The sequence below is a fragment of the Mytilus galloprovincialis genome, chromosome 6, assembly GCF_965363235.1.
Source record: "Mytilus galloprovincialis chromosome 6, xbMytGall1.hap1.1, whole genome shotgun sequence".
NCBI lineage: Eukaryota > Metazoa > Mollusca > Bivalvia > Mytilida > Mytilidae > Mytilus > Mytilus galloprovincialis.
Window position 1 is genome coordinate 13873408 of NC_134843.1, and position 14720 is coordinate 13888127.

At 31.4% G+C, this 14720-nt stretch overlaps 1 protein-coding gene across 4 annotated transcripts in view; it reads left to right on the forward strand.

Moving 5' to 3' along the window:
• The window catches only part of LOC143078994 (sortilin-related receptor-like), a 70903-nt gene extending 57366 nt beyond the window's left edge, over positions 1-13537 (forward strand). For 3 of the 4 annotated variants that reach the window (XM_076254085.1, XM_076254084.1, XM_076254083.1), the window contains 7 exons: positions 624-831; positions 1313-1419; positions 1996-2182; positions 3189-3289; positions 9138-9336; positions 9647-9859; positions 10455-13537. In XM_076254085.1, the coding sequence (XP_076110200.1) occupies positions 624-831; positions 1313-1419; positions 1996-2182; positions 3189-3289; positions 9138-9336; positions 9647-9859; positions 10455-10519 (1080 nt within the window). In that variant the 3' untranslated portion in view covers positions 10520-13537. The other variant, XM_076254086.1, reaches the window with a different exon arrangement.
• Positions 13538-14720: the final 1183 nt, after the last annotated feature.

A 14720-nucleotide genomic window follows, 5' to 3' on the forward strand; every position in this document is an offset into this window, starting at 1 on the left:
ACATCTGTAGCTAATGGGTACATCAGTACATCCCAAAATTAGTTTTTTGTTTTTTTGTTCTCTAACCAAATGTCATGAAACTTATACACAATGAATTTTTGTTGTGTCAATTTTACCGTTCTTGAGATATGTTCCTTTATAACATTTTATATCATTATATGAAAAAAGGGGTTGGGGAATCATCTATGACCTGTAAACAGATTTCCCATTTATTTTGAAAAGTACAAAATGTAGTAGCAAAATTTTTATACCAGTTACAAAAAGTTACTAATAAGTACTTATGTAGTAGTTCTTACTTTGTTTGGAAGAAATTATTTAAAGATGTTTCAATCATAGCAAAAATGTAAGACCAGTGAAACATAACCCTGTAAGCCTCATGTTTCTTAAAGTGCTTACTTGTAAACAAGGGGAGATAAATTGTACTAAGTGGCGATTCCAGAAATTTTCATAAGTGATGTCTTACTGACGTCCTAAGATGGGGCCGCTCCAGTCATGCTTCAGTAATTCCCTATATAATCAACCTATTTTTTCCACAAAAAGAGGGGTTCAGGCCCTATTCCCCCCTTCATCTGCCTCTAGTACTTGCCTGCATTGCTAGAAAATCTTTGATATTTATTTTACAGACCTATACACTGTTCTATGATTACAATCCACAAGATATGGATGGGGACAACTACGTTACAAAGGCTTTGAGTAAAACTGTTACTGGTCAGGCTTATACAGTCGTACACAATCTACGGGCATGTGAATCTTATTCATTCCTTGTGGCTGTCTCCAAACCTGGACGTTGTCCACCATCCAGACAACGAAAAACAATGCAGACAGGAGAAGGTAAAGTAACAAGTATTCTTCTTATAGAAAACTGTATTATTTATGTCAATGCTGTTAAGAAATATCTCAATCCTTGCAATGTCATTTGAAAAAGGCTAACATTTTTAGATGTATTACATCTGATTTGAAAATACTTATATTAAGTTATATAATTACAATGTAATGAACTTCAAGTTTGCTTTCATCATATTTTTGATTAATAACATTTTCATAAGTGATTCATATATATATATGCAATAGTTGTGTAGTAAAATGAATTCAGAAATTATTGGGAGCATTTATTATTTTTATTTCGACATGACCAACAAAAAGTTTAGATTATTGATTTATGTAGAAACTGCATACAGATATATATTTACATATCAGATATGAGAATGTGAGTTTTAATTATTGTGATGCTCACCCGGTTATATTATTCTCACTGATAAAAAACATGATTTTCAGCTTTACTGTGTTTGAAAGTGTTTGTTTTTTCTCTCAGATGATACCGCACAACCAGAGAATATAGATCCAGTATTTGACAGGAACAACCCAACGTCATTAGAAATTTCATGGAATGCTGGGTGCTATGATCCTGGTGCACCATTGGTAAGTAGTGATTGATGTGATGACTGGATCGAATTTTAATAGATATAAGAAGATGTGGTATGAGTGTCAAGGAGACAACTTTCCATCCAAGTCACAATTTGTAAAAGTAAACCATTATAGGTCAAAGTACGGTATTCACAATGTTTTCATAGGTACCAACCTTCACCCTCACCTGAAGCAATAGTGTAACATCACAACATAGTACATTAATATATTCATAAGTTTTAAGTTACAAAAAATGCTGTCAGTACTGCATACTCTATCAGGACAATTAAAATCAATAACTGTTTTTTTATAGCGTTTATCTAGGTGAAATGTTTAATTATGTTTTTATCTGTGAGATGTATTTAATAAAAAACATCCAGAATACAGTTCTCTTCAGTGTATATATTATATGATGAACTGTCAGAATATTCTTGTGTGAACAAATCTTCATGTCTCAGGCACGAGAAATAAGTATATAGTATTTCTTGTTAATTTGATAAAAATATATTGTTTTGTTTTGACTTGTAGACTTTCTCATGACTATACATTTTTTTTTACTTTTACATTTCAATGACTGGTTTTTTTTTTCAGGGTTATATTGTTAACTTGACAGAAGTCAAAACAGGACGTAGTAGTATCAAGCAAACACTTCCCACTAAAAACAGTACAGTGTATTACAGCTTTAAATCTGGCCTAATGAGGGGAGCTACTTATATACTTAGTATCAAGAACGATTTGTCCAAAGCCCGCTGGTCAGAACCACTCACTATAACAGTGTGTAAGTAATATTCATAGAAAATTGAACACTAGTGACAACTCATTATAAAAGTATGTTAGTAATACATGTATCCTTAAAAGAAATTTGGAAATAGAAAATAGCACACTGGTCAGACCTCTATTCACTATTATCCCACCTCAGGTAAGTTAGGGAAATTTTGGTTGGTTTAATGTGTTACATGGTGACCCCCTATTGATTGGTATGGTATTAGTATATTTCATATGGGGTTCATGACGAAACACCAAATCTAGTATTTGATTCATAATCATACACAAATATTTCTAACATTTCTAATTGCAAGGCCTAGAAATTACTCAATTATTGAAAATGATAGTTACATATAAACATAAAATAGGAATATATGGTATGATTGCCTATGAGACACTATACTCAAGAGACCAAACGACAGATGTATGCCACAATGTATATCAGGCATTGGTCATCTGATTTAGTAGGAGATGACTGCTTTATCACACAAATTCCTTTACAAAAAAACAATCACCATAATTCTGTAAACTGATCATTTTAACAGTGAGATGAATAGATTGGTAGTTAAGAAAAATTAACTTGAATATTCTGGATTTAGACAACAGCAGGTGACCATTGTCCAAATCCCATTAATTGATAAAGAGGAAAAATCTTGGTGATGAAGGTGATTCTAGGGAGACTTGATTCATTCATATTTATATTGTTTTTGAGGAACCAATGGCTACCTCAATATATAACTGTAATGAGACAATCAATTTTATTATGCTTCACGTAAAAAATGTCATTTCAGACTAAAATGCTATATTGAGAAAAATCCTATTTAATTCATACAAAAAATTTCAAATCTGAGTATTAATTATTGTGATTATAACCCTGTCACACTTTTTGCAATAATAAAAACATCACAATAATTTCTGAATTTACAGTTATAGTTTGCCCTATAACCCTCTTAGCAATATACATGTGTTATTTATATAGTGTTGTTCATATTGAATCACTTTCATTGTTTGATTTATAGTGCCTTATGGAGCCCCTGAGGAGTTTAAGGAAATACTACAAGAGGACGACAAGATTAAACTAATCTGGAATCCTCCAAGTGGAGCAGTAGGACATATTCAGGTCTGTATGACTCCAAACTCTGGTAAATAGATATACAAATGTAAGAAGATGTGGTATGATTTCCAATGAGATAACTCTCTCATCCAAGTCACAATTTGTAAAAGAAAAACCATTATAATAGATCAAAGTATGGTCTTCAACATTGAGCCTTAGTTCACACAAAACAACAAGCTATAAAGGGCCCCAATTGTAGGCCCAAAAATGACTATTGTAAAACCATTAAAATGATAGTCTGAAGGAAAAGAAATGATAATTGTAGTCAGAAATTTTAAGAGACTAAGATCTGTAAAGAATACCTGCCACTTTGAATTATTTCTGTTATATTTAGAAATATGAGTTAAATCTGAAGAGACTGAGATATGTTAGAATTTTATTGCCCCACCTACGATAGTAAAGGGACATTATGTTTTCTGGTCTTTGTGTCTGTCTGTTTGTCTGTTCCTTTGTCTGTCTTGCTTCAGGTTAAAGTTTTTGGTCAAGGTAGTTTTTGTCGAGCCTGCAACTTTTGTTGCAGAAAGCTCGACATAGGGATAGTGATCCGGTGGCGGCGGCGGTGTTAGCTAACTTCTTAAAAGCTTTATATTTTAGAAGGTGGAAGACCTGGATGCTTCATACTTTGTATATAGATGCCTCATGTTACGAAGTTTCTGTCAGTCACATGTCCAATGTCCTTGACCTCATTTTCATGGTTCAGTGACCACTTGAAAAAAAAGTTCAAATTTTTTGTAATGTTGAATTCTCTCTTACTATAAGTAATAGGATAACTATATTTGATATGTGCGTACCTTGCAAGGTCCTCATGTCTGTCAGACAGTTTTCACTTGACCTGGACCTCATTTCATGGATCAGTGAACAAGGTTAAGTTTTGGTGGTCAAGTCCATATCTCAGATACTATAAGCAATAGGGCTAGTATATTCAGTGTATGGAAGGACTGTAAGGTGTACATGTCCAACTGGCAGGTGTCATCTGACCTTGACCTCATTTTCATGGTTCAGTGGTTATAGTTAAATTTTTGCGTTTTGGTCTGTTTTTCTCATACTATGTGCAATAGGTCTACTATATTTGTTGTATGGAACGATTGTAAGGTGTACATGTCTATCGGGCAGATGTCATGTGACCTTGACCTCATTTTCATGGTTCAGTGGTCAAAGTTAATTTTTTGTGTTTTGGTCTGTTTTTCTCATATTATATGCAATAGGTCTACTATATTTGTTGTATGGAACGATTGTAAGGTGTACATGTCTAATGGGCAGATGTCATGTGACCTTGACCTCATTTTCATGGTTCAGTGGTCAAAGTTAAGTTTTTGAGTTTTGGTCTTTTTATCTAATACTATATGCCATAGGTCAACTATATTTGGTGTATGAAAATATTTTATGATCTTTATGTTAGTCGCACAGATTTTATTTGACCTCATTTTCACGGTTCATTGCACAGTGTTAAGGTTTTGTGTTTTGGTCTATTTTTCTTAAACTATAAGTAATCGGTCAACTATATATGTTGTATAGAAGCATTGTTAGCTGTACATGTCTGCCTGGCATGGTTCATCTGACCTTGACCTCATTTTCAAGGTTCATTGGTCTATGTTTAGTTATCTTGGTTAATGTTAAGTTTATGTGACAATTGTTATAAAGCTTAGCTTTATACTTAGGACTATCAATATAATATCAATGATTAGTATAGAAGGCGAGACATTTCAGCGTGTGCACTCTTGTTGATATAGTTGAAGTCCAATCAACTTGAAACTTAATACACATGTTCCCTATGATATGATCTTTCTAATTTTTCTGCCAAATTAGATTTTTGACCCCACTTTCATGGTCCACTGAACATAGAAAATGATAGTGCAAGTTTTAGGATAAAGTTTTTGGTCAAGGTAGTTTTTGATGAAGTTGAAACTTGGTACACATGTTCCCAATTTCAAGGATCGCTGAACATGGAAAATGATAGTGCAAGAGGGGCATCCATGTACTTTGGACACATTCTTGTTTCACTTTGTTTTTCCGCTGTTCATTTATAGATAAATGAGGTTAAGTTAAGAACATGAAATTTGTAAGAATACCTGGCACTTTTAAAGTTTTTATGGCCCCACAACGAAGTTGTCTCTGCCATATAGTTTTACCCTTGTCTGAAATTCCAAAATCCGTAATTCCGATATTCCGTAATTCTGATATTCCGAAATTCTTTAATTCTGTCATTCTGTTATTTCGCAACAAACCATTATACGGAGTTTTTTTCTAAACGCCTTCAGATATTTGGCTGATTTTTGGTATGTGAGTTAACCATGATGAGTTACAGATCAAGTTTAAGTTTTGTTCGGCTCCACTAATTTTTGCCGAAATTACAGACTTTGGACTTTGAGAAATTGTTGAAAATCACAGTTATACAGACTTTTTTTCTAAACCCCTTCAGATATTGGGCTGATTTTTGATATGTGAGTTAACCATGATGAGTTACAGATCAAGTATAAGTTTTGTTCTGCTTCGCTAATTTCATACTTGCCAACCTCTGACAATAGGATATCATGTCATGACATGACATGACATGTTAAAAAGCGTGTGAAAACGCGTGACGTAGATGCAGACTTTTTAATATGAATGTGGTAATGTTCATTATTTCACATTATACAAAAGTGTTATTATAAAAGAACAATATATATTCTTCTGTAAACTTTTATTGTATCCTACAGTGGTCTGTTATGTTGCTTTTAAAGCAACACCACTAGCTATATATAGGCACATATTGAAAACAACTGTCAGTTTCAAGTTTAGTTAAATTTATTTGATACATTTTAACAGCACACAATACAAATGTAACATTGTCAAGTTCTGATCAGAATTAGGTGTGAATTTCTTTATAATTGAAAGTGCTCTCTCTCAGTAAGAATTGATATTTGGCTCAACTCAATTAGCTTTATCAATCTTTGGAAGAATGTCATAATGTTGTTTTTTTTTGGCAATGTAAAATGTCATCTATTGTCTCTGCCATTGCCTGGTCAAAACTGAGTAGTTCATCAGAAGATAGCTGGTACTATGAGAACTGATCCAACAGTTCTGTGATATTTTCATCCCATGGCCCATGGAAATCTTTTGGCTAGATTTGAAACTGAAATTGAAAAAGAAAAATGTTTTATAACTTAATTTCCATTTAATAAACATGTTGAATGCTTATTCAAATAGCTAAATTGTATTTCCCCTCTCACGTGTATTGTTTATATCATTGCAACATAGAATGCACAATTTGTCACTCGATCATTTAAACTCGAACTCCAAAATATGATTTATAAATCTTGAATCTTGGTACGTACACATCATTTTGACTTAACAATCAGTAGTTTAGACGACAGTACAGACCCTGAAACGACCTATTTCTGTGTACATTTCCCAAATAAAGTGAATTTGAAAGAAAGTCACAAAATCGTAAAAAATAATCACAAACTACTTACCTTTTGCTGTTTGTTCATATAGAAAAACAAACAATGGCAGCCAAACAATTAGTTTGAAATTTTCGGTATTTATCGCCTAATTTTTGCTGAAATTACAGGGTTTGGACTTTCATAAATTATTGAAAATCATAGTTGTACAGATTTTTTTTCTATACCCCTCCAGATTTTGAGCTAATTTTTGATATGTGAGACTACCATCATGTTTGTGTCCACATGTGTTATAGAAATTGCAGATTTTCCAACTTTTTGGGACGGGCCATTCATGTCGCTTTGACACATCTAGTTTCTGTTAGTTTGTAGAAATGTGAGTTATATTGGAAAATACTGAGATATATTAAATTTTTTCATTTTGGTTTTTCCTGTTTATTTATAGATAAATGAGGTTAAGTTAAGAACATGAAATTTGTAAGAATACCTGGCACTTTTAAAGTTTTTATGGCCCCACAACGAAGTTGTCGGTGCCATATAGTTTTACCCTTGTCTGAAATTCCAAAATCCGTAATTCCGATATTCCGTAATTCTGATATTCCGAAATTCTTTAATTCTGTCATTCTGTTATTTCGCAACAAACCATTATACAGAGTTTTTTTCTAAACGCCTTCAGATATTTGGCTGATTTTTGGTATGTGAGTTAACCATGATGAGTTACAGATCAAGTTTAAGTTTTGTTCGGCTCCACTAATTTTTGCCGAAATTACAGACTTTGGACTTTGAGAAATTGTTGAAAATCACAGTTATACAGACTTTTTTTCTAAACCCCTTCAGATATTGGGCTGATTTTTGATATGTGAGTTAACCATGATGAGTTACAGATCAAGTATAAGTTTTGTTCTGCTTCGCTAATTTCATACTTGCCAACCTCTGACAATAGGATATCATGTCATGACATGACATGACATGTTAAAAAGCGTGTGAAAACGCGTGACGTAGATGCAGACTTTTTAATATGAATGTGGTAATGTTCATTATTTCACATTATACAAAAGTGTTATTATAAAAGAACAATATATATTCTTCTGTAAACTTTTATTGTATCCTACAGTGGTCTGTTATGTTGCTTTTAAAGCAACACCACTAGCTATATATAGGCACATATTGAAAACAACTGTCAGTTTCAAGTTTAGTTAAATTTATTTGATACATTTTAACAGCACACAATACAAATGTAACATTGTCAAGTTCTGATCAGAATTAGGTGTGAATTTCTTTATAATTGAAAGTGCTCTCTCTCAGTAAGAATTGATATTTGGCTCAACTCAATTAGCTTTATCAAGCTTTGGAAGAATGTCATAATGTTGTTTTTTTTTTGGCAATGTAAAATGTCATCTATTGTCTCTGCCATTGCCTGGTCAAAACTGAGTAGTTCATCAGAAGATAGCTGGTACTATGAGAACTGATCCAACAGTTCTGTGATATTTTCATCCCATGGCCCATGGAAATCTTTTGGCTAGATTTGAAACTGAAATTGAAAAAGAAAAATGTTTTATAACTTAATTTCCATTTAATAAACATGTTGAATGCTTATTCAAATAGCTAAATTGTATTTCCCCTCTCACGTGTATTGTTTATATCATTGCAACATAGAATGCACAATTTGTCACTCGATCATTTAAACTCGAACTCCAAAATATGATTTATAAATCTTGAATCTTGGTACGTACACATCATTTTGACTTAACAATCAGTAGTTTAGACGACAGTACAGACCCTGAAACGACCTATTTCTGTGTACATTTCCCAAATAAAGTGAATTTGAAAGAAAGTCACAAAATCGTAAAAAATAATCACAAACTACTTACCTTTTGCTGTTTGTTCATATAGAAAAACAAACAATGGCAGCCAAACAATTAGTTCGAAATTTTCGGTATTTATCGCCTAATTTTTGCTGAAATTACAGGGTTTGGACTTTCATAAATTATTGAAAATCATAGTTGTACAGATTTTTTTTCTATACCCCTCCAGATTTTGAGCTAATTTTTGATATGTGAGACTACCATCATGTTTGTGTCCACATGTGTTATAGAAATTGCAGATTTTCCAACTTTTTGGGACGGGCCATTCATGTCGCTTTGACACATCTAGTTTCTGTTAGTTTGTAGAAATGTGAGTTATATTGGAAAATACTGAGATATATTAAATTTTTTCATTTTGGTTTTTTCCTGTTTATTTATAGATATATGAGATAAAGTGAAGAACATGAAATTTGTAAGAATACCCGTCACTTTTTTCTGTTAGTTTGTAGAAATTATTCAAATATGAGTTATATTGGAAAGACCTAGATATGTTTATAATACCTGTCACTTTTTTTCTCTGTTTATTTATAGAAGTATTAGTTATATTGGAAAAGACTTAGATATGTTAAGAGTACCTGTCACTGTGTATTTTCTCTTTTTTTTTTATAGAAATATGAGTTATATTGGAAGAAACTGGGATCTGTTAAGGATGACAATAAATTTGTATTCTATAAAGATATTAGTAAAGACCAGGGATGGTACGAAGTTGATACAGTCCAAGGAGTTGAATACTCCTTCAAACTTCGTATAATAGATGACAATGGCTATCCAGGAGAATTTGCAGAGGAGCCTTTCATAGACGCAAACGGTAAGATATTAAATGAATAACTATTTGAAATTTAAGTTAGATCAAATTAAAAAAAAAAACATACAGCATAGTCAGCAATAAAAGGCCCAGAAATGACAAATGTAACACAAGCAACCATGAGAGGGCTGTATAGCCTGTCAAGGTGGTTAAATCATTGTGTAACACAATTCAAACAAGAAAACTAAATGCCTGATTTATTTACCAAGTAATGAATGAAAGACAAATATGATATACAGCAACAAAAGACAACCACTGGATTTCATGTTTATTGTTCATTAGCTATGTATGCTTACAAGTGTTATAATTTTAGTACCTGATGCACACGCCCAGACAGACATCAAGATATCCAGGACCAGAATGATTGCCATCATTGTTTCTGTGACTGGAGTTGTTATAACATTGGTGCTTGTCTTGGGTTTCTTCATTATCAGACACAGAAGACTTCAAAGGAGTTTCCTGGCATTTGCCAACAGTCATTATGATACAAGATCTGGGACTACAACATTTGAAAGTAATGAATTGGGTTAGTATTTTACAAGTTTTTCAGATGTTATGGCATTGTAAAACATTGAACTTATTTGTAGAGCTTTATCATAATTAGCCTTCTCAAAGTATGATTTATGGTAAATATTTTCAAGAAGAAAAATACAAAGTAATCAATATGTTAAGGTGAATGAAACCTGTGTAACACCCAAAATGCATTGAATAAACAATTTTAAGTTTGATAAGTAATTCTCAGTTTTCAAAGGTCTATTACAATACACATTCAGAGTTGGGTCTTAAGAAATTTCTCAGTTTCAAGTGTTGGCAGGGTTTGATTTAGGCAGTAAAAATTACATATGCTAATGGGAAATGCAACAAACTTTGACATAAGTTGGGTTTAGCTTGAAATTTGTTTTTTTAGGGATTGACTATCACTGTAGGTTCATACAAATTTATGCACCAGATGAAAATTATCTTGTCTCAAAATCAAATTTATGCACTCTATCTAGAGGGAAAATATGATATATTAAACAACCGTGGAAGAATTTTGAAGTTACAAACTGGTGTAAACTTATTTAATAACCATTGAATCGTTGATTTCACATGGAAGTAACATTTAATTTTGACTATTTCAGGTGAAGATGAAGATTCTCCAATGATCCAAGGATTTTCTGATGATGAACCTCTTGTTATTGCTTGAAACTTTGTTGTTATGGAAACATAAAATCCATTATTTGTGTTAACATATACATCATATCATGATTTTATTTTTGCATAATACTAATTGACATACTTGTCACTAAATGTGGTAAAGCTATTCTGTATGAAGATTTATGACAATGTAATAGAAGTTATGACAATGTCAATGATGTTATGACAATGTGATATATATGTATCAATGACAGTGTCTGGTTTTCATCATTTGCATATATAATTTATTGATATATTGTTAGTGGTTGTGAGTTTATCAGTCAGTATAACATTTTATTTATACAATGCTGTTGGTCACTGTCAGAACTTTGTATCATATTTGGTGTGATATAAAACAGTCTGCCACATAACTAGATTGAACCTGATGGAAAATTCTAACCTAGATTTTTTGGGGTAGGCATAAGAATTAAAAATATATTGAACCAATTTTGCATCAAAAATATTTTTTTCCTGATGTTTTATATATATTAGCTTGAATTTGAAGTTGGTGCATGATGTTTGGTCAAATAAAAGGAAATGTGTATTAATTTTAAAATGAATCTTTATACAGAATAGCTAATTGTTATACTATAATATTCCATTAATGTAACCAAAGATCTTTCAATGTTTGATTTGTGTTGTATCTTTGGATAGCTGGGGGTCATACAAGATCTGATTAAGAACTAAAGTCTATAGTTTTCAGTTTCTTTTTCTTTTAAAATGGGGTGCATGAGGCAGATATTAAGTTATATTTTTTCAACTGATTTCTTTTAGTCTTTTGCTTCAGCATTTATTGTCACTTTAGTAATAGAATCTCCAGATTATTTTTTTTAAGAAGAATTTACCCCTTAGTACTAGAAATTTTGAAAAAAAATCTCAGACGAAAATCTCAGTAAGAATTTAATTGAAAATCTTGTCTCTGTTTATAAGCTGCCCAGAAATGTAAGCATACAGTTATGTGCTAAGCTGGTTACATTAATATCAATTTTCTGTTTATTATTTTCTGTACTATTGTATATTGTGCTTCTAAATTTATTATTTTATGCCCTAATTTTATTGACACGTATTTGTGGTTTTTGAATTGTTTTGTATATTATTGATGATAAGATATTTATATACTTTGTTCACACTGATACTAATTTTTTTTAATCTCACTGACATACTGATAAATGGAATCCTCATGAGTATACAGCTGATTGTATTTTTGTATATATATACACTTATCTTTCAAAATGATGATCTGAATATGATAACTAAGGGACCAAATATTTTGACAGATGGTTAAGTGCCTCCTCATGGGGTTTTTGATTTTATGATTACTTCATCATTTTTAAGGTGATTATTTGACTACCAGACCTAATATGTCAAGAATATTTGAAAATCTAGGACTGTTTTTTTTTTATTATTTGATTAATCCTGTTTAATAAAATAATTAATGATTAATGTGATTATATTGGCCAACTATTTATGATTATATGATTACTGGATACCCCATGAGGAGCAGTGATTAGGTTAATACTTACCACATTAAGAAGGTGCTTTGAACTGGGGACAGGAAACTAAAACAGTTTCGTCCTTAAGATTTGTCATCTCTCTGTTGATGATTGGCATCTGCTGGAGCAATTATATATTAAATTGAAGAAACGTCTTATATCTGATGTGTATATATTGACTTTACAATAATCCATTCCAGTACCCAGTATATCATACAATTACATAAATTCCTTTGTCCAGTACCCAGTATATCATACGATTAAATAAATTCCTTTGTCCAGTTCCCAGTATATCATACGATTATATAAATTCCTTTGTCCAGTACCCATTATATCATACGATTAAATAAATACCTTTGTCTATGTGGTTTGTATTCAGAATGTATTTTCCCTATAGAGCAATAATTATGTTCGTGAGAATTGCTGTCAATACAGGTTTTAGATTTGTTATGGATATAGACAGATTTGTTACAGACATGTACAGCAGATTTTGTGTATGTGACATAAATGTGTATTGCAACACCTTTCTTCTAGATTTAAATTTTGGTCATCTGAACTGCTTTTTGTGGAAATGTTGGATATAAGGAACATTTTATTTGATGTAAATATTTTAAGAGTTGTGTATATATTGTTATATGAAGACTTTAATTTGTTTTTATATGTAGAGGTATACATTTGTTTTGCCATGAAGAAATTCCAGAATTTGACTTTATTTTGTATATATTTGGACACATTTGAACTTCTTGGCTGAAATTGTTAAGTGCTGGTAACTCAACATCAAAGATAATAACTGTTGAACAGATATTCTCATGTTTATCAAATGCAAAAAAGAAAGAAAGAAGAAAATATTATGCTGTCAAAAATAAATAATAATAACTCCACACATGTTTATTTGTGTTAATCTGATTGACACGATTTTGGTATTTTTTTCAAATTATAATTCTATTTAAGTGGAAAAGCTTTAATGGTCCTAGTGCAAGTTATATTATAAAATTTATCTTTGTTATACTGCAGATGGTTGTGTTTTGTGAATACTTCATAACTATTTATCTATATAACAGCTGTAAATAGAAACATTGTTAAAAAATTGTATAATCAACCAACATAATCAGAAATTTTACACCTTAGTGAAATGATTCAAATGAACCTACAACTGATTATTTGAAAAAAATATTCACATATTTAGATAATTGGTATTTATACATTATAAAACTATGCCAGGAAAAAAAATTAAAACAAACAAGAATATGTATGTGACATATAATATAATGATATTGAAATGCTTTATACAAAATGAAACTAAGAAATCATACATTTTTCTGGATATTAAATTACTTCTTAGCTGTACATGATCAAATGGTAAACCTTATATGGCTGTCTCTTTGTTAAAGCAGGGAATGTGGTGATAAATATTTATACTTATTTTAGGTCTACAAATCTCTGCTTCAGATGAATAATCAAGTGAACAATAGATCTGTTTAATTATCTTCCACTGTGCTGAATCATACTGTCCTTGAATAAATGTTTGAATAACATGTTCTTTGTTTATTTGAAGCCATAAACGTCATGTTACAATAATATATTTTAGTGTTTCATATTCTTCTGGTGCTGTGAAATATTCACATGATATCTCCATAATACTGAAAATCAAATTAGTTAACAGTCCTTGTTCTAAAACAACAAGTAGAGTTGAAATACCAAATATTTCAATGTCATGTGGTGCAAGCATTTCAGAAGACAATCAACTATTCTTTTTAGATCTCATGCTTTCCTTCAACTTTTGTACACTGATTTTTATCTTCCATGTTAGGGATTTAAACATCTGTAAACTACTTTTATTTATTGGTAAACTAAAAAATCCCAACTTCCTCATGCAAAGTTGACATAAGCTGAATGATGTGGCAATTCTTTCAGTAATTTATTTTATATAACTTCTCACAATTTAAGCATTATTTCTAAGGTTAAAACATCTAATTCCTCCCCTGAATGCATGCTTTATTGCCATGGTAAAATGGAGCTTTCTAGACCACCAAAGGTTTTTGTCTCAGTTGGATCTGAATTGTACCTCATCTTATAAATTATTAAAGATCTTCAAAATGTCAGATTTTATGGCTATGCTTATTTACGGATTTGGCTATACTTTTTGGAACTTTTGGATTATAGCTCTACATCTTTTATATAAGCTTTGGATTTTACATATTTTGGCCACGAGCATCACTGAAGAGACATTATTTGTCGAAATGCCGACTGGTGCAGAAAAATTGGTACCGTTAATGTTATTACAGTTCAGACAAAAAAATTATCATCTTGTCTAAGTTGTTATTCCAATTTTCTGGACAGCAGTTGCATGATATGAATCCACAGATAATACGTCAACGACGAAAAAAAATGTCTTGCTCTAAAGTGTTGCAATTTGTGGCTGAATGTGTCAACACTCCTTTTCAATTGGACATGTAGTGTCAGGTGAAGGGATTTTTGTTTGAATTATAGTATCTATACTACATTCCTTTTGATAAGCAACATCCAGTCTCGTAAAATGTAGGAAGCGCTGAGGAATGTTTCTGAAGATGTCTTCCTTTGAATTATCATCACTCAAAGAACTGATGAAGTCAATACTGTCGTATACACAATTGTCAACTTCTTCAGACTCCAACTCGTCTTTCTGAATTAGAAACAATTTAATTAGTAACGAATTTAAAAAAAAAATATGCGTTATGC